The sequence below is a fragment of the Bos grunniens genome, chromosome 16, assembly GCF_055505025.1.
Source record: "Bos grunniens cultivar Pamir isolate PY7600 chromosome 16, Bosgru_T2T1.0, whole genome shotgun sequence".
Classification (NCBI taxonomy): Eukaryota; Metazoa; Chordata; class Mammalia; order Artiodactyla; family Bovidae; genus Bos; species Bos grunniens.
The window spans coordinates 30,544,106-30,569,131 of NC_141180.1; the positions used below are offsets into that span (position 1 = coordinate 30,544,106).

Sequence of the window (25,026 nt, forward strand, 5' to 3'; positions counted from 1 at the left end):
GAATTTTGAGAATTCTATATGTATTCCGAGTGCAAGTCCCTTTTCACATTTATGCTTCGCAAAGCTTTCTCCCTGTCTGTGGCTTTCTTTTTTTTCTCTTTTGAAGAGTAAAATTTTAATGTTTTCATCAACTCCAGTGTATCGATTGGTTCTTTTAGATTGGAGTTTTGATGTTCTAGATGAGAAATCTTTTCTGATGCAAGGTCACAAAGGTGTTTCTCTTCTGTTTTCTTCTAGATATTTTGTGGCTTTAAGATTTGCATTTGATGCAAGGTCCGCATCCACATTTTTGCATGTGGATGACTGATTGTTCCAGTCCTGTTTGTCATGGAGACTATACTTTCCTTACTGTTATCTTCGCACTTTTGTCAAAAATCAGTTGTCTGTGTGAGTTTATTTCTGGACTGTATTATGTTCATTTGTAGTCGATGTGTCTGTATCAATGCTGTACTGTTTTTGCTTATTATAGCTTTATAGTTCTTGAAATCAAGTGACATTAGCTCTCCAGCTCTGTTCCTTTTCAGAGTTGTTGTGGCTATTTTAGGTCCTCTGAATTTCTATGTGAATTTTAGAATCAGTTTGTCAATTTCTATGAAAAACATCTTGCTGAAATTTTGATTGGGATTGAATTGAGTTACAGATAACTTGGGAAGAACTGGCATTTTAACACTTGCGTTTCCATCTCCTGGTCAGGTTATACTGCTGCATTTATTTAAGTTGTTCTTCGTTTCTCTCAGTGGTATTTTGTAGTTTGCAGGGCATAGGTCTTTGATCTCTTTGGTCAGATTCCCTGACCTATCTCTAAGCTTTTTCTTTTTCTTTTTCGGTGTTACTGTGATTATTATTGGTGTTTTGAAATCAACCTACTTGACCTTATTAAAGGAGAAATATCATATGATCATCTCAGTTGATCCAAGAGTATGTGATAAAACCGTTCATCAAATTGGGCTTCCCAGTGGTGCTAGTGGTAAAGAACCCATCTGCCAGTGCAGGAGGCATAGGAGACACTAGTTTGATCCCTAGGTTGGGAAGATCCCCTGGAGTGGGGCATGGCAACCCTCTCCAGTATTCTTGGTTGGAAAATCTCATGGACAGAGGAGCCTGGTGGGCTACAGTCCATAGGGTCGCAAAGAGTCAGACATGACTGAAGCGACCTAGCACACACGTACCATCAAATTAGTGGTGAAAACTCTTGTCAAATTAGAACTAGAATTTTGTTTCCTAATAAAGGGGGTTTACCAAATGCCTATAGCAAACAGTTGCCATAATTAATACTGAAATGTTAAAATCATCCTTTTTTAAAAAAGCCTTTTTATTTTGTGTTGGCGTATGGCTGATTAACAATGTTGTGAGTTTCAGGTGCTCAGCAGAGGGACTCAGCGGTACATGTGCATGTACCCATTGTCCCCCAAACTCCCCTCCCATCCAGGCTGCCACATAACATGGAGCAGAGTTCTCAGTGCTGTACAGTAGGTCCTTGTTAGTTACCCATTTTAAATAGAGCAGTGTGTACATGTACCTTGTTTTTTTAAAAAAAATTCATTTCCTGATTATAAGTTGCTCGTACAATTGATTTTTGTATATTGATTTTGCATCTTGCGACTCCTTCTAGTAGCCTTTTTATAGATCCCTCAGGGTTTCCATCTGTGAGTAAAGACAGTGTTGCTTCCTCTCTGACTTGGACGCCTTTTCTTTGTCTTGCCTGATTGCACTGGCTGGAGCCTCCAGTGTCCTGAGAGCAGACAGCCCTGCTGCTGGCCTGGGGGGAGGTGCAGCATCTCACTGTCAGACACGCTGTTAATAGGTTGCTGGGTTTTGTAGACGCTCTTCAGGAGACTGGAAAACTTCATGCAGTTCTGTCCTTTACTTTGGCCAGGAATGGGTGCTGGGTTTTGTCCAGTGTGTGTGTGTGTGTGTGTATTTTTTTTTTTTTTCATTTACTGATATTATTAAGATGGTGAATATTTTTTTTTAGTTTATTAACATGGCAAGTTGCACTGGCTAATTCTTGAATCCAATGAACCTTTTGTTCCCAGGATAAATCTCCCTGGTTGTGGTGTCTCATACTTTTAAAATGTTGTTGAGTTTGACTTGATAAAATTTCATTCATAGTTTTTCCAATTGTATTCATTATGAACATTGGGCTGTCGTTTTGTTTTTTTTTTCTGTTTGTAATAGTCTGGTTTTTGTATCAGAGTAATGTTGGATTCACATGATTATTTGGAAAGTACTCCCTCCATAAACTTGCTGAAAGAACCAGTAATTCTTTTAGAAATACTTGGTAGCACGTATTTTTGAAGCCTGTTTGGATTTGGAGGTGTTTTTTTTGTGGGAAGTTTTTTAACTATTCAGATTATTTATTCTTGTTTGAGAGGTTTTTTTGTTTGTTTGTTTTTTAATGAGTAATTGCCCAGTTCATTTGAGTTGTCAAATTTATTGGCATGGGCTGTTGACAGTGTTTTCCTGTTACCCTTTCATGGCTGTAGAATTCAGGGCGATGGCACCTCTCGTATTCCTGATGCTGATCAATTTTCTTTTTTTATTTTCCTGATCAATCTGCGTAGAGGTTTATCAGTGTTCCTGGTCTTCTCAAAGAACCAGTGTGGGTTTACTGTTTCTTCTGTTATTTTTCTGCTATTTGTGTTGATTTATGTTTCCGTCTTTACATTTCCCTTCCTTTGACTTGCTTTGTGTTGAGTTTGTCCTTTTTTTAGTTTCATGTGTTGGATGTGGAGCCATTTGTTTGTGACCTTTTCTCTTTTCTTGTGATCTAAATGTTTGGTTTTCTCCTGAGTCCTGTTTTAAGGGAATTGCACATATTCTGATGCGTTGTTTTCATTTTCATTTAAGAGTTTAAAGCTCTTCTAATGACTTTCCGAAGTCATCTAAATAATGAGAGGACTCAATGTATTTATGTATGTAGTCATCGTTTCTTGCTCTGCTCTTCCTTTGTGTAGACGCAGGTTTCCATCCGGGGGTGTTCTTCTTCTGTTAGAAGGATGTCCTTCCATGTTCTTTGTTGGTATAGGACAGCTGGTGATGAGTTTCTGTATGTATAAAGCATATTTACTTCCGCCTCTTTTTTGAAAGATACTTGCAGTGGGTGTAGAATTCTAGGTTGATAGTTTTTTCCAAGAAGAGGTAGCAAGAATACACAGAAGAACTGTACAAAAAGGATCTTAATGACCCAGATAATCATGATGTGATCACTCACCTAGAGCCAGACATCCTGGAGTGCAAAGTCAAGTGGGCCTTAGGAAGCATCACTACAAACAAAGTTAGTGGAGGTGAGGGAATTCCAGCTGAGCTATTTCAAATCCTAAAAGATGATGCTGTGAAAGTGCTGTACTCAATATGCCAGCAAATTTGGAAAACTCAGCAGTGGCTCCAGGACTGGAAAAGGTCAGTTTTCATTCCAATCCCAAAGAAAGGCAGTGCTAAAGAATGTTAAAACTGCTGCACAATTTGCACTTATCTCACATGCTAGCAAAGTAATGCTCAAACTTCTCCAAGCGAGGCTTCAACAGTTTGTGAACTGAGAACTTCCAGACTTTTAAGGTGGATTTAGAAAAGGCAGAGGAACCAGAGATCAAATTGCCAACATCTGCTGGATCATAGAGAAAGCAAGAGAGTTCCAGAAAAACATCTACTTCTGCTTCATTGACTACGCTAAAGCCTTTGACTCTGGATCACAACAAGTTGTGGAAACTTATTCAAGAGATGGGAATACCAGACCACCTGACCTGCCTCCTGCAAAATCTGTATGCAAGTCAGGAAGCAACAGTTAGAACTGGACATGGAACAACAGACTGGTTCCAAATTGGGAAAGAAGTATGTCTAGGCTGTATATTTTCACCCTTGCTTATATAACTTCTATGCAGAGTACATCATGCAAAATGCCAGGCTGGATGAAGCATAAGCTGGAATCAAGATTGCCGGGAGAAATATCAATAACCTCAGATATGCAGATGATACCATCTATATGGCAGAAAGCGAAGAGGAACCAAAGAGCCTCTTGATGAAAGAGGAGAGTGAAAAAGCTGGCTTAAAACTCAACATTCAAAAAACAAAGATCAGGGCATCTGGTCCCATCACTTCATGGCAAATAGATGCGGAAACAGTGACAGACTTATAAAGAAGGCTGAGCACTGAAGAACTGATACTTTTGAACTGTGGTGTTGGAGAAGACTCTTGAGAGCCCCTTGGACAGCGAGGAGATCAAACCAGTCAATCCTAAAGGAAATCAGTCCTGAATGTTCATTGAAAGGACCGATGCTGAAGCGCCAATACTTTGGCCACCTGATTCGAAGAGCCGACTCATTAGAAAAGACTGTTGTTGAGAAAGATTGAAGGAAGGTATTGAGGGTGCAGTAGAAGACAAGATGGGTGGATGGCATCACCGACTCAATGGATGTGAGTTTGAGCAAGCTCTGGGAGATGGTGAAGGACAGGGAAGCCTGGCGTGCTGCAGTCTATGGGGTCGCAAAGAATCATACACGGCTGAGCGACTGAACAACAGCTTTGAAAATACTGATCGGCTGTGGTTCTTCATTCCTCTTTCTGGAATATCTTTATGATTTTCATTTTTATTAGCCACTTCCCAGGTAGTGCTAGTGATAAAGAACTCACCTGCCAGTGCAGGTAGATGTAAGAGATGTGAGTTCGATCCCTGGGTTGGAAAGATCCCCTGGAGGAGGGCATGGCAGCCTGTTCCAGTATTCTTGCCTGGAGAATGCCATGGACAGAGGAGCCTGGCAGGCTGTAGTCCATAGGGTCGCAGAGTCAAACTTGACGGAAGCAACTTAGGATGCACGCACACATGTACTGCTTTTGAGCATCTTGATTTTGATGCACTTCACTGTAGTTTTCTTTAGATTGCATGTGTTTGGGGTTTATTGAGCTTTTGGGGCTCATAGTTTTGAAGTTTGGAGGATTTCTGACCAGTGTTTCTGGAGCCTTTTTCTGCTTCCCTGCCTCCTTTGGGAACTCCAGGCACCCGTTGAGTCACTGTTTGAAGTAGCCCAGCCCAGGGGTGCTCTGCCCCTCCCGTGTCCTTGCTGTCTGTCCTGTTCTGAGCATTTTGTCACCAGCCCCTCAGTCTCACCTGTGTCCCCTCAGCACGTCCGCTCTGCCAGACCATCCAGTGTTGTCTTTATCTCGTGGACGCTTGACTTCACAGACCTTCTGCATCTCTGATTAACTCCTTGAATGTGTGGAGTTCAGCCTCAGTAGTGGTTCTCATCTCCTCTGTGGATTCTGGCATCTGTGTCAGTTCTGGTCTGCATTGGAGGATTCATGAGTCTCCTTGTGGTGGCTCATGTTTTCCCGCTTCCTTGGCTATAGACGTGCTGATGCAAAGTGTCCTGAATTCCTGTGAATCTCCTCGGGCTTTGTCCTGGGTCACTTACTCTGAGACAGTTTAATCCTTACAGGTTTTGCTGCTCAGTTTTGGTGGGTTGCTCCGCCCTGCCCCTCGAGTACTTCTGGTGGGTGTTTCCCAGCCTCAGGCAGTCCTCACACACTTGTGCCGACCTGTGCTCTGCTACCGAGCCTGCCCTCTGGGGCTCCTTCAGGTCCCCCTGGACCATCAGCTCTGTCTCTTTGATTCCCGGGCCTTGGGCCCCACCTGGATCCCCTCCCTGCACTGCTGCCTGGGGGCTCAGGTCAGTGGGCTGGGTGGCCGGGAGCTCCCCACGAGAGCCTCTGCATCTGGGGTCATTGTCCTCGGTGGTGGGATGTTCAGTGCCTTGAGGGTGATTGTCTCCTGGATCTTGTCTGGGTTTTAGCTGGATGTTGGAGGGGGCGATTAGTCCCTTTGACGCCATTTGGGCCACAGGCACGTCCTCTCCCTGTGGTGTGGTTACTGCTCCCAAGTTGGCTTCCAGCTTGTCTAATCAGGCTCTCTTTTCATAAACAGCATTGGAAAAATGAGATCAATCAAAAGCTTAAAATTGCCATCATCTCACCTGATGCAGGCATCTGCACCCGGGAGGCTTGCCTGCCCCAGGGAGCCCTGGTGGGGGACAGCCCAGTGCCCCCAGAACCCACGAGAAGCAAAAATGACTGGAGACTGGAGTAGCAGAGCCTCGAGTGGTCTCGACTGCAGGAAGGAGGGGAGCATGTCCAGCTCTGAGGTAGAAGGTTTTGAAAGCTCTCTGAATTGTGCTGACTGGCATGTCCATTGTGACCAGATATGTTTTCCTTTCTGCAGTAATTTTGGCTACATTAGATTCGTTTTTGTTAACATCTTCATTACTGCCTTTTCAATTTTAGTCAGAATTGATTATGAACAAAGTGCCGTAATTTTGACTATTCAGAGTAGCAGCTGTGTGGAGCCAGCGCTTAACCAGCCTAGTGACAGACTTGTGTCCACACACTCCCCTGGTGGCTGCGCGAATGGGCTCATGTCCACATGCTCCCGTAGCGCCTACGAGAAGGGGGTGGTGTCTGTGCGCTCCCCTGGTGGCTGTGCGAATGGGCTCGTGTCCACGCGTTCTCATGGCGCCTACCAGAAGGGGCTCGTGTCCACGTGCTCCTGTAGTGCCTATGAGAAGGGGGGGCAGGGCTCCTGACCCGCGCTCCCCTGGCGGCTGCGCAAACGGGCTCATGTCCGTGTGTTTTTTATGGCTCCTGCCAGAAGGGGCTTGTGTCCGCAAGCCCCCCTGGCAGCCCCCACCCCACCCCCCAGAAGGGGCAGCACTCATAGTTGAGGCCCTGGCTATTGGGGAATGGGGTTACCAGCTGCCACTCACTTAAGCTTGAGCAGAGGCAGAGTTGAACGTTCTGAATTTCAGACACTCCCAGGCGATGTGGTCCCTTTCAGAGGAGGAGGTGTGCGCTGGTGATCATCTGGATGGAGCAGGGCTGTGGACAGTGCCTCTGTGCCCTCGTGTCCTCACCCTAGAATGCTTCCTTTAGGTCTAGGGGCACGGTCAGTAGTTTTGGGATCCAGCCAGGCCACAGGGGAGCCGTGTTCTCCTGAGACGCTGTGGGGGAGGGGCTCAGGCCAGCAGGTCAGCACTGCGCTGTGGTCTCGCCTGGAGAGGGACAGCACCTCTGTGCCCCCGGTGGGCCCCAGGCATCCAGGTACAGTGGGAGAGGGTCATGGGCCTCCTGCGTCCAGTGCCCCCTACCCTGTGTCTGCCCAGAGGTTCATTGAAGAGGCTTCACCAGGCAGCTTGAGCTCTGGGGTCAAGGGGTCTGGGGTGCTGTGGTGGCCTGGGCGCCAGGTGGCGAGCCCCTGGCAGGTGTCACTCACCCTGGAGCCCATCCTCTGGTGCCTGGCTCTGGCCAAGGGCTCCAGCTCAGTGTTTTGCACAGCAGGACCTCAGCCCTGCTGGGGTCAAGGTAGGCTGAGGCCCTGGGGCACCTGATGAGTGGAGGGCCTCTGAGGGGTGGAGGTGGGGGGAGGTGCTGCCACAGCTTGGTTGCCAGGGGCGTTTTGCTTCCTGAGTCAGGAAGGCCCCTGTAGGGCACATGACTGCCTGGAAAGTTGTGTCCAGGGCACAGGGCCCAATGTGCTGAGCTGACCCACAGGGCAGTTGTGGAATGGGAGGCTGTGAATGCTGGTGGTGACAAGGAAGGAGGGAAGGAGGCAGGGCCAACTGAGACCCCAGCCCTGCACACACCTCCTGTAGCTGCCGCAGGCCCCCGAGTGACTGGAGGGTCATCCTGAGCCGTATTTAACATGGTTTCTATGGGTGGAAAAGAAAATTTGAGTGCTGAAGAATTGATGCTTTTGAACTGTGGTGTTGGAGAAGACTCTTGAAGAGTCCCTTGGACTGCAAGGAGATCCAACCAGTCCATCCTAAAAGAAATCAGTCCTGAATATTCATTGGAAGGACTGATGTTGCAGCTGAAACTCCAATACTTTGGCCACCTGATGCAAAGAACTGACTTATTTGAAAGGACCCTGATGCTGGGAAAGATTGAGGGCGGGAAGAGAAGGGGACGACAGAGGATGAGATGGTTGGATGGCATCACTGACTCGATGGACATGAGTTTGAGTAAACTCTATGGGAGTTGGTGATGGACAGGGATGCCTGGTGTGCTGAAGTCCATGGGGTTGCAGAGTCGGACATGACTGAGGAACTGAACTGAACTGAACCAGGGGTGGGAGTGAGGTTCCCTGCCCAGTTTTAGACCCTGATCCTGCCCCTGGTCCTGGGGCATCGTACCTAATTTAATTTGCTCATGGAGGCTGCAGAGCAGAAGGGTCGAGCGGTGGTGGGTGAACACCTGGAGGGGAGGCCTGGGAAGCTGTACTCACCCACTTGGGACTCACTCGGTTCTGGCTCAGGGGTCCCTTCATGCTGGGCCCTCAGTGTGGCTGTGCTGTTGGGGATTCTGGATAAGTGTGGTCCATTTGGGACCTGCTGTGATGTCCGGCATGTCCTTCTGGACAGCAGGTCCCCAAGAGCCATTGCCTGCAAGTCCTCCGCAGGCCACAGGGCTGTTTAGGATGACGCCAGATCTCACAGGGGTAGACGATGAGCTGGAGGAGGAGCAGCAGTGAGTGCTCGGGCTCCCAACCTTGTCCCCGGGAGAGGACCAGGCTCCAGGGGTATCTGGTCTCTGGGATGACGATGTGTTGCTTGTCCTCAACCCCCAGGAGAAGGGGTCACTGGGCCGATGGTGCCTGGCTTTCTCCTGGCCTGGCCTGTGGTTATGCCATATGCACTGGGCCGAGGGAGCCACTGTGTCGTGGTGGGAGTGGGGGTCAGTCTGCACACGGAGCCCTGGGTGTTCCTCCATGTCCACTCCCATGGCCATGCCAGGAGAGGTGGCCTGGCCATGGAGGTGCCGTTGGGCAGGCTCTGAGCAGCAGGGCCTGTACCTCTTCCTGCCCCATTCCCGCTGGCGGGCTGGCTTCTTTTCGGTTCTCACACAGCAGGTCTGGGAGACACTGGCTCATCACCCCGAGGCCAGGGCTGGACGGAGCCCTGGTGACCTTCGCTGGCCTCTCCCGGGTGGGGGTGTAGCCGCAGGTCCTGGCTGAGGTCAGGCAGTCACAGCGACTGAGGAGGCCTGCGGCCCCGCCATCTGGCGGTTGTAAAACGGGCCCTCCGAGGTTCTGGAGCAGGGATGGCGGTGTCGCCCCTCCTCTCCCCACCCTCTGCGGGCAGACACCTCTGAGCCCTGCTCTCTGGTGTCTGTGCTGAGGGTGAAAAGTTCAGGCCATCAGCTCTAGGGATGAGGGTGGGGCAGCGCCACTCCTGCTCTCCTGAGCCCTGGACTCCTCGCGGGCGGAGTAGTTTCAGGATCCACAGATGTGTCCCGCCTGCTGTCCAACAACACCCCCCCCTCCCCGCCCCCCAGGACCAGCCAGGTCCAGAGTAGGTGGCAGGAGCTTGGGCACCAGAGACGTGCCTTCCTGTGTGGTCAGGCCCTCTGGCTGCGCCTGTGACTCTGGGTGGAACACACCCATGCCCTGTAGGGGTTTTAGGAGGCCCCTATCCTGTGTTCTGTCTCCCAGTTCTCTGGGAATGAGGGGCTGCTCTGGGCACTTGGAGCCACGGGACCCTCGGCACAGGGGCCTGGGGCTGCCGGCTCCGACCTAGATGCTCCTCTGTGCCGAGTGCGTCCTGCCCACGAGAACCTTTGTTCCTCTGGGCCCGCCAGCGCCTGGTCCCCTGTACCCACACGACCTCTGGGCTGAGATTCAGCCCTTGTCCTCGAGCCTCCTGCTGGCTGCCTGGACCATGGGGTCTTGGGGGACCCTGGGGTGCCCCTCCTTCTGTCCGGGCCATTGCTGAAGGGCCAGGAGGCGCTGATGACCTTTGTGCAGATGGCCTGAGAGGACGATGTCGGGAGAAGGCCTCCCCAGCTTACAGAAGTGTCTTCTGGGAAAGGGGACCTGGTCCCCCACACAGTCAGCGTCCCGGGGACAAGGTGCTGTGGCGTGGGTGTGCCAGCCCCCTGGGCTTGTGTCTTCCCAGGGGCACAGGCCCCCATGGGCAGGTGCAGGGCTAGCCAGCCCTTCTGGGGAGAGGTGCCCCACCCCCCAGCGCTCTCTAGCAGCCCAGCCCTGTGGAGAGGCCAGGTCGAAAGGTCACTGCCCTGATTCTTACGCCATGTCGTGTGTTCTCACGACCCCTCGCCCTCTGCACAGACAGCTTTTTAGGGGCTGAAAGGCCTGGATTGTAGCTCCCTAAGTAAAACGTTTCAGTAGCTGCAAAATGGGGTTAAAACTGAGAAAACACACACACACGTCTCCGTTTAGAACAAAGAGAAGCCAGGATGGCTCGGGACGACACCACCTGCTAAAGTAGAATGAGGCGGGAAGGCCAAGTGGGAAGGCCGCACCAGGAGCTCGTCCAGACGTGCAGGGTGTGAGGGCCCGGCTTGAGGAAGGCCTCTCGGACGTGCCAGAAACCAGGGCGAGTGGGTGACCTGGTGTTTCTGCGTGGTGGCCTCTCCGCCGCTGTGTCCTGTTGGTGTCGCCCTTGACGTAGCTCCGTGTTGTGCCAAGCCCGGACTCCCTGCTTCTCTGGCTTCTGTCCACATGTGTCTTCGCAGTGTGGGACCCTCACCTCCCTGGAGCGGTGAGGAGTTCTGCTCCCAGGATGACCCTGGTTCCTTTCTGAACCAAGTCATCAGTCTGCTCGCAGCCAAGGTGGCAGGGGCCTGGGTCTCAGGTCTGGGGAGTGCCCACTGGCTTCTCCTCTGAGAGGGACTTGGGTTACATGGCTGAGAGTGCGCCAGGCCTGGGCATCAGGGCAAGTGGCCTTGGAGATGGGCGCGGTAGGTGGCCTTCGTGGGATGAGGTACTGAGGGTCCTGGGAGGGCAGGGTGGATGGGGCCCTCCCCTCCTGCCCTATCCAGTCCCCAGCTCTGTCCTTCATTCTCCCTGTCACTGGGGGGCAGGGAGGTGGTTCTAGGCTGGAAAGGCTCATGTGTTTGGGGAGGCCTCCCTCTCGCATCTGTTCTGGTCTCTCCTGTGGCTTTCCTGGCATTTGTGCAGTGAAACCTGCACACCCTCCCTGCTCTCGCACCTTTCACGTCCACGCGGGGGTCCGCATCCACATCCTGGCCACATGCTCCATGTTTCTAGAGGTGGAAGTCCAGTTGGGACCCAGGGTGTGAGGGACGGCAAGGTGAGCACACTGGGCTGGTTCCAGGAGGATGTGGTAACGACAGGGGTTTCAGTCTTGTCCCCTCTCCGCATCCATCCTTCATTACTCTCTGACCGTTGCAGGGTGGCGTCCGCGGCCTCTAGGCTGTTTTGGGGACATGGCGCATGGTCCTGTCCGACCTTCACTGCCCTTTGCTTTCTGGTCTTTCAGGGTTCCTCTCACCCAGGGACCCACACCTGCCAGGTCTTTGGTTCTTTCTTGCACACCCTACTGCATCTGTCCTTAAACATTTGCTGGAAGCTGTGGCAGGGCTTGAGGGGCCCTGGCTCTGTGGGAGAGTCCTGAGCACGCCTTGGAGATGGGCTCCTTTGCTCTCCGGCCTTTGCCCTTGGGCCAGGGGGTGGTTGCTTGGAGCTGGCTTCAGCTTAGCTGTGGCTCAATCCTCTTTCGCCCGCCGTGCCCACAGCCTGGTTTTGAGTTTCAGCCCACACTGCCAGCGTGCTGGAGGGAGTGGTCCATCCTGGCACTCGTCCCCCAGGAGGCAGTGGGCTGGGCACACCCCAGGGGCACCGATCCCCTTCTCTGTGCTCTCAGGTCATTGTCTACTCTCAGGAGTGGCATTCGTGGTGCCTAGTATTTCACTCCAAAAGGACGAGGCCCCAAGGTGAAAAGAGAGGTGTGGGTGGCTGGGCCTTTGGGGAGGTTGGACCCTGGCTCTGCTGCTCCCTGGTAGAAAGGGCCCGCCGGCAGGGCCTGCACTCCCGAGGTCCTCCTGGTCCCAGCCCTGGATGCTGCGACCTTGTCTGGTCTTTTGGAGGACTGGTGCTCTTGTCAGCTCTGTGGATTATCCATGGAAAAGGTGGAGAGCCTCCCAGGAGCCTCAGGGTCCCTAGCCTTGAGGTGTTTCTCTCTTGTTCTGAGATTTGGGAGGTTCTCGGGCCATCATGTCCACACGTGCATTTGCAGTGGGCGTCACGTGTGTGCTTGGCCTCTGACTGCTCCCCCAGCAAGGATGGGCGTGGGCCATGGATGCAGCTAGGCTCCCCCAGAGGTGAGGAGGTGGGTACCCACGACCACCAAGTCCTGCGCTGGGGGAAGGGTTTCTGGCTGACCATGGAGAAAACAATTCTGTTTAAAACGAAGAGCTTTTTAAAACCTTCCACACTTAAAAAACTGAGACCTTTCAAACTGAAATCCCTCAGCGCGTGCAGAGCACACACAGTGTGCATACCCCTCTGGCGAGTGCAGCCCAGAGGCAGGAACCCCTGTCCTCACCAATGGCATGCGTGCTTGCCACCTCTTGGCCCAAAGAGGCTGTTCCGGCCACCCTTCCCACCCATGCACAGGAGAGGCTGTCACCCAGGGCAGGATGGAGTCCTCTGGCCTTGGGTCCTTGCGGGGAGTCCTTTCAGCTGAGCAGGGTGTGCTGGCTGCAAGTCCAGCCATGCTAGCCCCTGTCTGGCCTTCTCTGTCCTTGCCGGGAGGCCTTGCAGGGTGGCAGCTAAGATGGGCCCCAGGGCCAGACTAGTGGCTTTTATGGAGCCATTCTCACAACCTGCAGATTCCTAAACTTGCTTTGAAGATGATTCCCAGTGAGGTCCCCACGTGGTCACTCTCCACCTGGTCACTTCCCAAGCAGAATCACGCTGTCCTCACATGTTCTTCTCCTTTCACCCCGCCCTTCTCAGAGCAGGGGCCTGACCTTCCTGTTCTAAAGACAGAGGCCTTTCCATGGATCCTGGCGGGTTAGGGGGAGACGGAGGTGCTCTGAGGCTGAATAAAAATAGGGTGCTAGTCAGAGCCATTCACGGTCAACGGAGACACGGCCTTAGGTGGCCACTGTGAAGTTTTGGTTTTTGACAGGTGAACAGTGGCGGTTCCATGCTGGCCTACGGGGCTTTGGCCTTTTCTCTGCCTGCTGCCCTGGGCGGTGGGTGGAAGCCCTGATGATCCCCAGGATGGCTGTAGAGATCAGCCCGGCCTTGGGTGGGGACCCTGATCATCTAAGCCGATCTCAGCTGGGCTTCCTGCCAAAGGAAGAGACCATCCGGCCTCATTCTGGCTCCAGCGCCTGCCATAGGGCCAGCCTGGAGACGGGGCTGTGGCCTGGGGTTTTTCACAGCCATCAACCTCGACCACCAGGAAGCTCAGACAGTCTTGTGTCCCCAGGACACCTAGGCGCTTGAGACGGCTGTAGCCTGGCTGCATGGGACAGATGGACGTGTCCATGGATCCCTGGGACTGGTGTCCTGTGTGGACCCCAGGGTGGCCCAGCAAGGTTCTTAGGACCTCCCAGGGGCATTGCAGCCCCAGCTTGGCTCCTCTCTCCATGAGCTGGGTAGGAATCTCGTCCTGCCCTTGACTACACAGTTAGACTTGGATATCCAAGCCTGCCTGGCCTGCAGGGGTTGGGGGTGTTGGTCATCACAGCCCGTGGGAGGAGTGGCCAACCGTCCCCCAGGGCTCCAGTCATTCTGGGCCCTTCACGCAGCACAGGTGTTCCTGGAGCAGTTGTCACAGACCTGGTGTCCAGAGGCCCTGGGCTGCCCCCATGAGCAGCACAGAGCTGCCCCGGGGCAACTTCGCAGTCTAGCTGGGGTGGCCAAGATGCTGGGTCTGGTGGCAGAGCCCTGCTGACTGGACAGTCACCCACCTCCTGGCCCCCTGGCATCTCTGTGTTCCTGAGGGTCTCCCACAACCCTGGTGCTGTGGACCAGGACCCCCATTCAACTGCCTCTAGTCCTGGCCTCCTGTCAGTGGGTGCCGTGGGCCTGGCGGATGCCCCAGGTGGGAAGACCCCAACACAGAGCCCCTCCCACCTCGTCAGCCTTCTTGGAGCCGAGTCCTCCTATCCCCCACTTCCAAGCCCCTTCCCATCCTTGGCGCCTCCTGTCCTTGGGGCTTGGCATGGAGATTGGAGGGGGACACAGGAAATGCCTCCTTCCTTCCAAGGGCCGCTCCAGCTGCAAATGCAGAGGCTGGGAGAGGGGCGCAGGTGCGGAGAGCTGTCTTCCCTGCGTTCCCTGTCGCCTTGCTGAGGCCACCCTCACCCTGCACACATGGGACGCCCTGCCAGGAGGGCTGAGGCCGGAGGATAGTGGGCTCCTCCTATCCTCCTAGGAGCTGTATCTCCTTTTCCTGTTTCGGGGGAGGTTGATTCAGTGGTGATGCTCCCATGGCCTTGCTGTTGAAGAGACACATTAGCGGCCAGGGTGGAGCCCGCTCCTGTGTGGGCGGATGTCCCTTCTCCAGGAGGCCCCCAGATCACCATCACCGAGGCAGGGCTGGTGTCCCAATGTGGCAGCGGGAGCCTGGCTGCTGTGCCCACGTGTGTCTGAGCCCCAGAACAGCCCTGGCCTGCAGACAGGAGACTGTGTTCCCTGACAGCACATGGTGCACCTTTGGTGAAGATGAACCCGCCTGAAGACAGCAGTGAACACAGGCCGCAGTATGGCGGTTGGAAACTCAGGAGACCCCAGTCTTCCTAATTAGATAATGTGAACTCAGGTCTCAGGTCAGTGAGGGTCAGAGACAGGTTGGGTTGGGGGGTGGGCCATGGGCTCCCGTCTCTCTGCCTCAGTGAGCAGACCAGGCCTGGAGCCAGGTGAGGGGCAACTCACCAGCTCTAAAGGTGGCTCCAGCCCTCCGCCCTTAAGGGCCAGATCGGGCCTGCAAAGGACTGCAGGTCCTCCCTCCTCCCCCTACACACAAACCCAGGAGAAGGCGCCAGAAGGCCCTGTCCTTGCTCCCCACCCAGGCTTCAGGCACACCCCTCCTTCCCCATGGGTTCTTTGGCTTCATGCAGCGAGGGGAGGGGGCTCGGCAGGGTGTGTGGCAGTGAGGAGGCATTGCTGGGTGGGGTGGGGGTCAGGTCCCCTGGTGCAGCTGTGTCACCTGGCCGCTGGCCTGGCAGCGCTGGGAGAACCTTGTGCCTGGGCCCCGGCCTCCTGCACCTGCCAGGCCCTGTCCCCCTCCATTTGCTGGGATGATCCACAGGAAGGGGGAGTGTCAGGGGTTTCTGGCCTTTGACCAGCTCACCAGTGGCAGGGGTCCTGCAGCTGAGGGTCAGCTGTGGATGGCGTGGTTCCTGCTGTGGATGGACGTGTGTGGGTAGTGACCCCAGTGCTCTCTGTTCTGAGGCAGCAGAACCTGTGTCCCCCACTTCTCAGATGAAAGATAGGTGTGTGTTCTGCAGCCTTGTCCCATACTCACCTTGTTGACTTGTCCTGGCTCTCCTGGGCCCGGCATGGCCCATGCAGCCCCTTCCCCACCCCAGCCTATCTCCTGGGCAGCGATGAACCTTGGACAGGAAGGGTCAGGTGCCCTCGGAGACCCTCATCGAAGTGTGAGAGTGATGCGGTGTGCTTCATGCGATGTGTCCTGCACTTTCCTCGGGACTCACTCTGGTGGCCCTGCCTTCCTGGGAGCTGGTCGGTGCCAACCACAGGTCCGTGGATTCTCAGCTCCGTCTCCACGTGAGCTGTCTTTCAGCTGGGACTCTGGGAATGTGCCAGGGACACACCTGTGGTGACTTCCCCAGCCCCTCGCCAGCCTCAGTGCCTCAGCCCGAAAGCGGAGGCAGCCACCGCGCCAGCTCTGAGCTGCTCCCAGGCCGGGCAGCGCCACTGTCCACCACGCTGGCTCGGGTGCTGGGCTCAGTGTTGTGTCGGTTTCTATGGAGAGAAAACAACCAGGGCTGCCGCCGCTGCGAGAGGGAGGGGTGGGGACCGAGGAAACAAAACAGACCCGGCTGGGTGGGCGGGGCCTCCTGGCCACTTCCTGGCCGGAAAGCTGGCGAGAAAGTTGTCTGTCCCTTGAGCTGGCCGCTGAGGCCAGGACGCTCTCAAGATCCAGGCTGGGCCTTGTCAGCTTTCTCTGCACATGCGATGCCCAGAGAAGGAGGACCTGCCTCTGGGGGCCCTTCAGGCTGCTGTGGAGTTGGGGGCAGCTCCTCTGGAACCCCTCCCGCTGGCAGGAAAGGCCACACAGGGTCTGGCCCTGTTGTGGGTGACCGCCAGGTCCAGCGTGTCTTCCCTTCTGCCCACTCAATCCCGCTGGCCCCACCGCCCACACCTGCCCTTCCGCAGCCTCCTCAGCACCGGGTCACCCTGCTTTTTCTCTGTGCTGCTTGCAGGTGTGGGTGAGGGGCCAAGCTGCACCTCCCCCGCCTTGCTGTGTGTCTCTTGCTGGGTCGAGTTCCCCTCCCTTCCCCCAGGAGGCCTGCGCCCAGAGGAGGATAGGTGGGGGCAGACCACCGCCCTCCTCTGGGGGCACCTGCCTGACAGGCCACACCCACCCAGGGGCTGTGGCCACTGCGGCCGAAAGTGGGGTGGGTACTCCACATGGGTCCTCCGACTCCATCTCTGTCAGTGGTCAGCGTGGACCGGGGATTTGAGGGCCCATGTTTGTGTACTTTGCTGGACAAAAGCATCCCCAACAGTAAAAAGAAGGGACTTGTTTTGTTGTTTGAACTGGTAGTACAGAAAGCCCTTCGGCTCTGTGTTGTGTTTGGGCCGCGGTGGCCGGCCTGCATGGTGTGTCGTGCTGTGGTTCAGACGCCTGGGGTTTCTGCAGGCTTGAGCCACCTCCACTGTGAATTTCCATCTCCTCACCGTCACCAGCCCTCTGCATGCACTTGGGGTACATTAACAGATGGGCTTTTAAAACTCTTCTTTTGGAGGATCTTTCTTCTTAACTGGTTAGAAAGCAGTTTCCAAGTTCCCTCGCAAGGCTGCGCTCCACAGCTGGGGGAGCCCTTGACCCCGGGTCCCTGAGGACCGTGAGCAGCCGTTGCTGAGCCTCTGCAGTCACGCACTTGGCAGGTCCAGGGGACCATGTGTCTTGCGGATTCTGGCCTGCTGTGTAACTCGGCTTTTGTCCGGGAAGCAGAAAAAAGGGCTAAAATCTCTGACAGACTTGTCTTGGGGGATTTTGTTGCTAATTAACACCATTTCAAATAAAGAAAAATAAGATGTTTTAAGTTCTACCGTTCTTAGAGCAGTAGAACGCTCTAAGTTCTACTGTTCCTCTTTGTTCTGTGCAGTGCAGATGGGTGCATCTGAGGGATGTGTGGGGAGCTGCAGCGGGCTCTCGAGTTCTGTCCTTGCTTTGCGGGCGGGGGGCCTCCACAGCTCCTTCTGCCACCCTCTGAGGAGCGGAGGGCTGGACGATGAGAATCTGGGAGCCCGGCTTTCCTTCAGGCCGGTCTCCTTCCCCCCACGTGGTTGTGAGAGGCCAGGACGCCCTGCTCGGCCGGGGTAGGGGGCGAGTGGCCCCCTCTGTCTGAAGGAAAGCCCAGCCCCTTGGGATCTCATGCTGTCTCGCTCTTTGCCCGCACTGTCTTCCCGATGGACTTCATCTGCCGAGAATCTGTTCAGAGTTGACGCCAGCCGGGTGTCGGCCGTTGTGTGACCTGGGATCCAGCCCCAGTGTCTCGTCCTCAGGTTAGAAAGGCTCTTGGGAGGGCCTCCTGGGGCTTCCTTCTCCACCGGCCTCCTGCCCCGGGGCGCTATGGGAGTCTGGCGTCAGGCTCCAGAGAGCCAGGCAGAGCCCCGTTCTGTGTGGAGATGGGCCTCGTGCGGCCTTTGGGTGGACACCACATATGGGTGTTTTTGCTTAGACTCTGAAGACGGGGAGCGTGTTTCCTGGACAGGAGAAATCCTGATGTGGAGAGAGACAGGAATCTCCTGACATGGGCGGTTCGGACCCTGAGAACATTGTTAGTGGGCTGTCCGCCTGAGGGTGGCGCAGGCTCTGTGGTCCCTGTGAGGTAGGCAGGTCTGCCCCCATGGACTTCAGGTGCTGGAAAGTGGGGCCTGAGCAAGGGGCTCCCCTCAGTGGGTTGGGGTGTGGGGTGGTGGACCTCATCCACATGGGGCCTCCTGGGACACAGGGAGCCTGGCTAGCTGGAGTGAGGGGGTCGTTGGAGAGCAAGGCTCCCCCTCTCTCACTCCCACTGTGTCTTTGAGGCCCCTGCCAGCTCCTGCACGATCAGCAGGTCTGGTCAGCAGATCTGTTTCCCTCTGGCCTCTCAGGATGCACTGAGCTGGGGGCTCAGGGTCCATCGAGTGCCCTCTCCCAGCACCAGGTCTCCTTCTTGGAGTCGTGCTTGTGTGACAATAAACTGAACGTGGGAGTCACACCTGCTGGCTCAGAGGTCAGGGCGTGCTTGACCAGTGGAGGTCACGTCAGTGCCCCCAGGACACAGATGGTGGCCGGGATCCAGGCATGGAGCTCTTGCTACTCCAGCCTCCACCACAGAACCAGCCGGCCCCTGCACCATGTCACCTCCTCCCGACGCCAAGCTTCCCAATCCTCCTTCCATCGCACAGGGAGGGACTTGGTGCTGCCCACTCTGCCCATGCCGCCCTGGTGGCCCCTCCCGCAGGAATGGGTCATGGGTGAGATGGTGGAGGCGCCTCTGGGGACACAACCCTTGTTGCTTGCTCTGATCGTGTGTGCTCCCTGGCAGGATTCTGAGCAGTCCTCAGCCTCGTCCTCCCTGGGCCCCCAGGTGCTCTGCAGGCCCCCTCCTGCTCTGCTCTCATCCAAGGCTCAGGAGCCGGTCAAGTCCGAGGGCCTCAGTGGGCATGAGGCTGGCGTTTGGAGGAGCAGGAAGACCCCTTACTGGAAGGAGGCGGGCTGCTGGGTCCCAGTGGCCTCTCATCGCGTGTGGCTCCCATTTTCATTGACGCTGTGGCTTAGCGGTGCCCCCCTGCCCCCAGTCAGCATCTGGGTCAGTGTCTGACTGACAAGACCAGTTGCGGGGGGCTGTCTTCCACCCAGGCCCTGTCTTGGGGCCAGCCAGACACACCGGCCCCCAGCCTGCTGGGTTTAGGGCTCTGCTCTGGGAAAGGCCTGTTGAGCCTCGCCCGTCCCCCTCCTGACTCCATCCCCTCAGCTGACTCCCACCTGCCCCCTGCTTGGGGCTCTCTCTGAGGCTCTCACCTGGGGCAGCTGATGGATTACACATGAGAATGTGCAGGCTACGTGTATGCCCTAGGTGCCCACACACACGTATACACATGCTCCCCTACATGTGCCCTGACCTTGTCCTGACGGCCAGTGCCCCTGTGAGTCCAGGAGCATGTTGGGGTGCTCTGTAGGTGTAGGGAGCAGAGGGTGGCCCAGCGCCACCGCTGGGCAGAGCTTGCAGCTCTGAGGAGGAGGAGGCCAGCTAGTGGAAGCAGAGCGGGGCGGGGACCACACCCCCTCGAGCCTCAAGGGAGATGCCGTGGGTGCAGTGAGGCGCCATGGCACCCCTGGTGGCAGATGCTGGTGTGAGAGGAGCGGCTGGGGGGCGGGCCCAGGTCAGGAGGTGTCGGGGGAGTGACCCTGCAGAGCAGCCGCCTGGCCTTCATCAGGGGACGGCACCCACGCATCCGTCCTGGTTCCTGTGTCAGAGGCCTGTTGGGGGTCAAGAGAGTGGTTGAGCCTCCTGAGGGCCTGGTGGGGCCAGGGCTGCCCACGTGGACCACAGTGTGTCCAGCCCCCCTCCTGCCCTGTGAACTGTTCTCTTCTGGTGAGGCTGGGGCTCAGTCACCCTCCAGGAAGGGCAGTCGCTTTTCCTTTCTTGTTCTGGGTAGACAGGCTTGTTTGTCCCCCTCCCTCTCCCGGGGCCAGAGCCTGCGTCCACTCCACACTGGCTAGTCAGGGCGCTCACCACCCTTTAAAACCAAGAACAGTGTTGTAGGAGTAAAATAAGCCCCAAAACAAGAACCGTGGATTTTCAAAACAGCTTCATTGTTCTTGGGTTCTGGTTCTTTGGGGTTTTTTGAAAGTCTTTTTACGGTTACTTTCCAGTGACTGCGAAGGAAAAGAAAGGTTCCATTCCCCCTGCCCGGTCCGGCGGGACTTTCCCTGACTTTCTGATTCTCAGGGGCGGCGGGTGTGGGCGGCCGGGTACGGGGCTGGTGGCAGGGCTGTGGCGTGTGGAGACTAGGGCACCAGAGGCCTCTTGTGGTCAGGACAGACGTCCAGGGTGTTCAAGGACACATACCCCCGAGCCCTTCCCCCACCCCCCTACAGTCTCCATGGAGGGGCGCCAGCCGCAGCTGGGTGGCCGTCTCGGGGGCTGCCAGACCGTGCACCTGCCCAGGGTTCCTTCTGAGTGGTGTCCAGGGCTCCTTGAGGAGGGAAGGCCCCACCCCTGCCCCCACCCTTGCCAGCCGAGAGCTGCTGAGGTTTGGTTCGTGGGGGAGGGGCAGTGACTTTGATTAGAAAAGTCTTAACTTATTCTCATCAACGATGTGGAAGTAACAGAAAAGATGACCTACTTAAATTTAAAAAAATCAAAGTGAATTTGTAAAATTGCTATTTTCACTTCATTTTGGGGTTTGGGGTTGTCTTGCAAATTTAATCTGCTTCCTCTGTACCACAATAATCAGAAAATAGGTTAATTTAAGCGTAATATGAAACATGAATGATCACGTGGAAAATATTAATGGTACTTACAAAAATAGCTTGGCAGTTTCTGGAACTGTAAAATCTCCTGGACTGTCCACGACGCAGCCCTGGGGTGGACTTAGAGATGGTGGTCCGGAGCGCCGGGCCGAGAGCTCCCCTCAGGAGACCTGGGTGCTGTTGGCAGGACTTGGTCTTGAAGCCTGGGTGGGACGTGGTAGCTCAGAGCCCCGTGTCCGCCCAGGGGCCACACTCTGTCCTCTGCAGCTGCCCTCCCTTGGGGTGGGCACCCCTGCAGGAAGGAGCCTGTGGTTCCCTGCTGTGCCCACCCCGGATGGGGGCATTCTGGGCACGGCAGGGCTGGCTGTGGTCTTGAGTGAGGGAGGTCGTCCACCTGCTGGAGCAGGGTTGACCTCCTGCCCCATTGGGCCCTTGGCCGCCCTGGGCAGGAGAGTCCAGCATAGTAGGCCCTCGTGCCTGCCCAGAGCTGGGGCCGGTTCACACGAGGTTTCCCTGTGTCCACTCCTCTCAGGCTGGGTTTATTTGGGTGTTTCTGCCGTTTTCTTGCAGAGTCTGGGCGTCTGTGTGGTGCTGCCTCTCACCCCGTTCCTCCCAGGGGTCTGTGTAGGCCTGACGTTATGAGTTCTTGAGAGACTTTCCCCTGCATGGTGGGCATGGCTCCTGGGGTGCCCACTGCCCACCACAGGGTTTAGGAGGTGGGGATCTGGGGGTCCTCAGGAATTAGGGGCCACCCCTTGTGCCTGGCCTCTGCGTTTGTGTGCAGCCCACCACCCCCACCTCAGAACCCTGACCAGGTCCATGCTGTTGTCCTGGACATGCCCTGGCTGCCCAGCCAGGTGCCAAGTGGATGCCAGTCCCACCAAGACCTTCCCTGACCTCTGACGCCCTCTGGGCCCTGTGGGTCAGAGTGATCCTGTGGGCATGGGGCCATTACCTCTTCCAGGGCCAGCCACAAGTGGCTCCTCAGGCGTCCTGCTCCGTCCTGTGCTGGAAGGACGGTGAGTCAGGAACCGTTGATCCTCAGTGGTTTGGCTTTTCAACCAACAGTTCATTTCATTTTTCTCATAGGTAGTTTTAATAGCTTTATGGAAATGTAATTCACGTGCCATAAAGTCCACCCTTTCTGAGAGCACGATTCCATGCTCAGGCACCAGTGTCTAGTCTCAGCACATCTGCATCACCCGGAAGGAAACTGTGCCCCGTGGGCCCCCGGGCCCACTGGTGCACTTCCTGTCTGCAGATCTGCCTGTTCTGGACTGTCCACGAGAATGGGGCCGGAACAGTGTGGCCTCTTGGGTCTGCTCCTCTTGCTGGGCCACCTGGTGTCACATGTCAGAGCCTTGCACTTCACTGGGACCAAGGGATGCTCTTTGGTGTAGATGGATGGACCACGTTTCATTTACTCCTTCGCCCACTGATGGACATGTGGGACTTTCCACTCCTTGGCTGTTAGGAACAATGCTGCTATGAATACATGTCCCATTTTTTGTGGATGTGTTTTCATTTATCTTGAGTGTGTCCATCCAGGAGTGGCATTGCTGGGTCGTGGGCTATTCTGTGCTTTTGAGGAATTGCTAGTCTGACTGTTCCCCTCCAGTAGCACGGGGTTCTGGTTTCTCCACGTCCTCCCCAGTGATGCCGCATATCATTCATTGTTGACACAGCTCCAGCTGTCCTCGTGAGTGTGAGGGGCACTTGGCAGGTTACTTAAATTCTCCCTATTGAGATGATTGTGAATTCACATGTGGGTGTACTTTGTCTGGATTCCTGTAGGTTCTGGTCCCAGGCTGAGCCCCTCTTTCCAGTCCTCTGGGTGTTTACCGAGCTCACGGGGTGGTTCTACATTCAGCTGTGCCGAAGCTGCCTGGGTCACGTCCCCGCCAGCAACACACAAGTTCCCTGTTTCTCTCCTGCCTCCCAACACATGCTTTCTGGTTGTGATTGCAGTCATCCTGGTGGCTGTGAGGTGCATCGCCCTAGTGTGAGACGCTGAGTGTCTTCACTTGCTTGATGGCTGTGTCCTCTGTGGAGACACGCCTGTTCGAGTCCTTCTCCCCGGACTTGGGTTGTTTTCAAAGTCTTTCTCGTTCTGTGGGCTGTCTTCACTTTCTTGCTGGTGTCCTTTCAGGCACAAACGTTCTGATTCTGCTGGATTCCCCCTTTGCTGTTTCACCTTTGCTTCCTTGTGCTTCAGCATCATTAGGGAGTTCGTGGGAGTGGGGCTCACCCCTTTAGAGCCTTGGTTTCTCCAGACGGTTCACCTTCAGGTTTTCTCTGAGCTGGTGTAAGGTTCTCCATGTTAGCTGCCGCCTGATGAAAGGGTGCAGAAGCAGATTGATGGACAGGGTGGTGGAGACGGTGCAGGCAGGTGTATTGTACAGCAGAGCTGGTGTGTCTGGAAGGCACGCCCAGCTTCATGTGAGCTTCACGTGGGGTTTCCTGCTCACCTGGAGGCTGTGTACACACACCAGCCGTATTGGGACACGGCCCTCAGCTGAGCTGTGGCGCTTGCTCTGGGTGTCTGTCTTGAAGTGCAGCTGCCTTTGGGGAGAGGCTGACAGTCCTCCAGTGTCTGATGGTAGGAGACATCTGTGCCACTGGGGCTCGGCCAGGGCGGCTGCGCAGGCATTGAGTCTGGGGGGGTCAGGTGGTTGACAGCAAGGCTGATGTTGTCCTTCGAATCAGTTGATGACCAGGGTCTGGCGGCTGGACGGTGCGTTTCACTCCCTGATTGAGTGCAGCGCCTAGCTAGACCCTCACCTGGGCCTGGTTCCCAAATGGCAGAACTCTGCCCCTAGCAAGGGGTCCAGGGAGCCAAGTGTCATTTTCTCTGTGGGGCGGGTCTTCCGTCCAGGTTGTGGTCCTCATCCCTAGTGGATGGGTCTCATCGGAGACTCTCCTGCCGGGTTCCCCAGCCACATCGCCTGGTGCCGCTGGACCAGAGGGTGTGTGGGTGCTGGCTGCCCTCAGCCCTGCAGAGCACCCAGGGCAGCGTGCATCCTGGCCTTAGGCCCTGAGGCCAGAGGGGACACCTTTGTGCTGAAGAGAGCAGGCCCACCCAGCTCGGGGGTGGGGATGGGGGGCACTGCTCCTTTCTGGGTGTCTGTGCATGCGGCCTCCCCGCCGAGCTCTGCGTGTGCACGACTGTGACCAGGGGCATGTGCCCCCGTAGGGAGGGTGCAAGGAGTCTCTACATCCTGACCACCCAGGGTGTCCTGGGCAGGCACCCTGGACAGATGCCCAGCTGTACTCGGGTGGCATTTCTCAGGGCAGCATAGTGCCTGCCTGGGTAGGTGGAGCCCGGTCACCTCATGTTCCGGGGCCTCAGCCCAAAGCCCGCACATCCCACAAGGGCTCGGGGATGAAATTGTGGACCTGGGCGGGGAGGTGACCCCAAGTGGCCACCCTCCCGCCAGGCAGCCACCTGGGTGGTCTCTGGATGCTGCACGCGGCCCTCTGCCGCCCCACTGTGCCATACTCCGGCAGCATCTCCCTCCACCCTGCCTCGTGTCCATGTGCGGGCTGAGAGTCTGATCTTCCTCCCAGAGCCTGGGGCCGTTCGGGCTTGGTCCTGCCTTGTGCTGGGCTTCTCTCACTCCAGCCTGTCCAGGTTGGTGCCCTGGCTCTGCCTTTTGGTCAGAGAGCCTCTCCTCTGCACTGCCCGGTCACCCCAGAGCCAGGGGCCTGGGCGATGGGCCAGTCAGCGCCCCTGTGTGCAGAGCTCGCACTGGGTGCTCTGGCCTTAGTCCGGTGCTGCCGGCCGGTGTCGGGAATGTTCTCTTCCTTCCTCCCCCACGTACGCTTTCTCTTTCTGTTTAAGGTGGACAGGGTGGGGCCTAGGAAATGGAGTGTGGAGCCGGTGTTCACAGTGCAGAACCCAGGGAGGAAAACCCGAGACAGCTTCGTCCTCGGTAGTCCGAAGCCCTCCTTTCCCCCAGGAGCCCCCTGCCTGCAGAGAGGACCCCAGGTTTGCCTGGCTGAGCTGGCCTGCAGGACCTCTGGGGCTCAGACACTGAGTACAGCCCTTGTGAGCACGAGGGGTGTTGCCGGGAGCCACCCCTGCTCTGCCTGTTGCCCCCTGTGCTGCCCTCCGGGGTGGCCACGGCCTCAGCAGCCGTGCACACCCTGCTCCACCCATATGCGGCGGCTCCACGGTTTGGGGCCTCTGACCTGGGAGGACAGGAAGGTCATGGGGGTGACGTCACCTCCCGTTTTACCCCAGATCATGCACACGTATGCAGGTCCCTGGGTGATGCACAGGCTCCACAGTGACAGACAGGCGTGGCCGCTGAGCAATCCCGGGTGGCGGCTCCCTGTGGCACCAGGGGGGTTCTCCTGGAACCCATGTTTCTGCACTGTCCCCACAGGCTTCTCTGTCAGGCAGGACGTGTATCTTGGAGTGTGGAGAGGCTGCTTGAGTGCGTCCTGGATTCCAGGGCCCAGCAGGGTCAGGAGCCAGAGGCCACAGGCTCTGCCCCTCACAGAGATGGCCACACAGCTATCACTGCACACATGGCTGTGTCTCCGA

General features: G+C 56.1%; 1 protein-coding gene across 2 annotated transcripts in view; it reads left to right on the forward strand.

Annotated features, from left to right (window-relative positions):
- Window positions 1-25,026, forward strand: part of SKI (SKI proto-oncogene) — a 55,195-nt gene that overhangs the window by 22,908 nt on the left and 7,261 nt on the right. The window contains exon 2 of one of the 2 annotated variants that reach the window (XM_086342502.1): window positions 5,976-6,134. The exons of the other annotated variant lie outside the window; for it this stretch is intronic. Within the exon in view, the coding sequence (XP_086198628.1) occupies window positions 5,976-6,134 (159 nt within the window). The remainder of the gene's footprint in view (window positions 1-5,975; window positions 6,135-25,026) is intronic. 2 annotated transcript variants of the gene reach the window in all.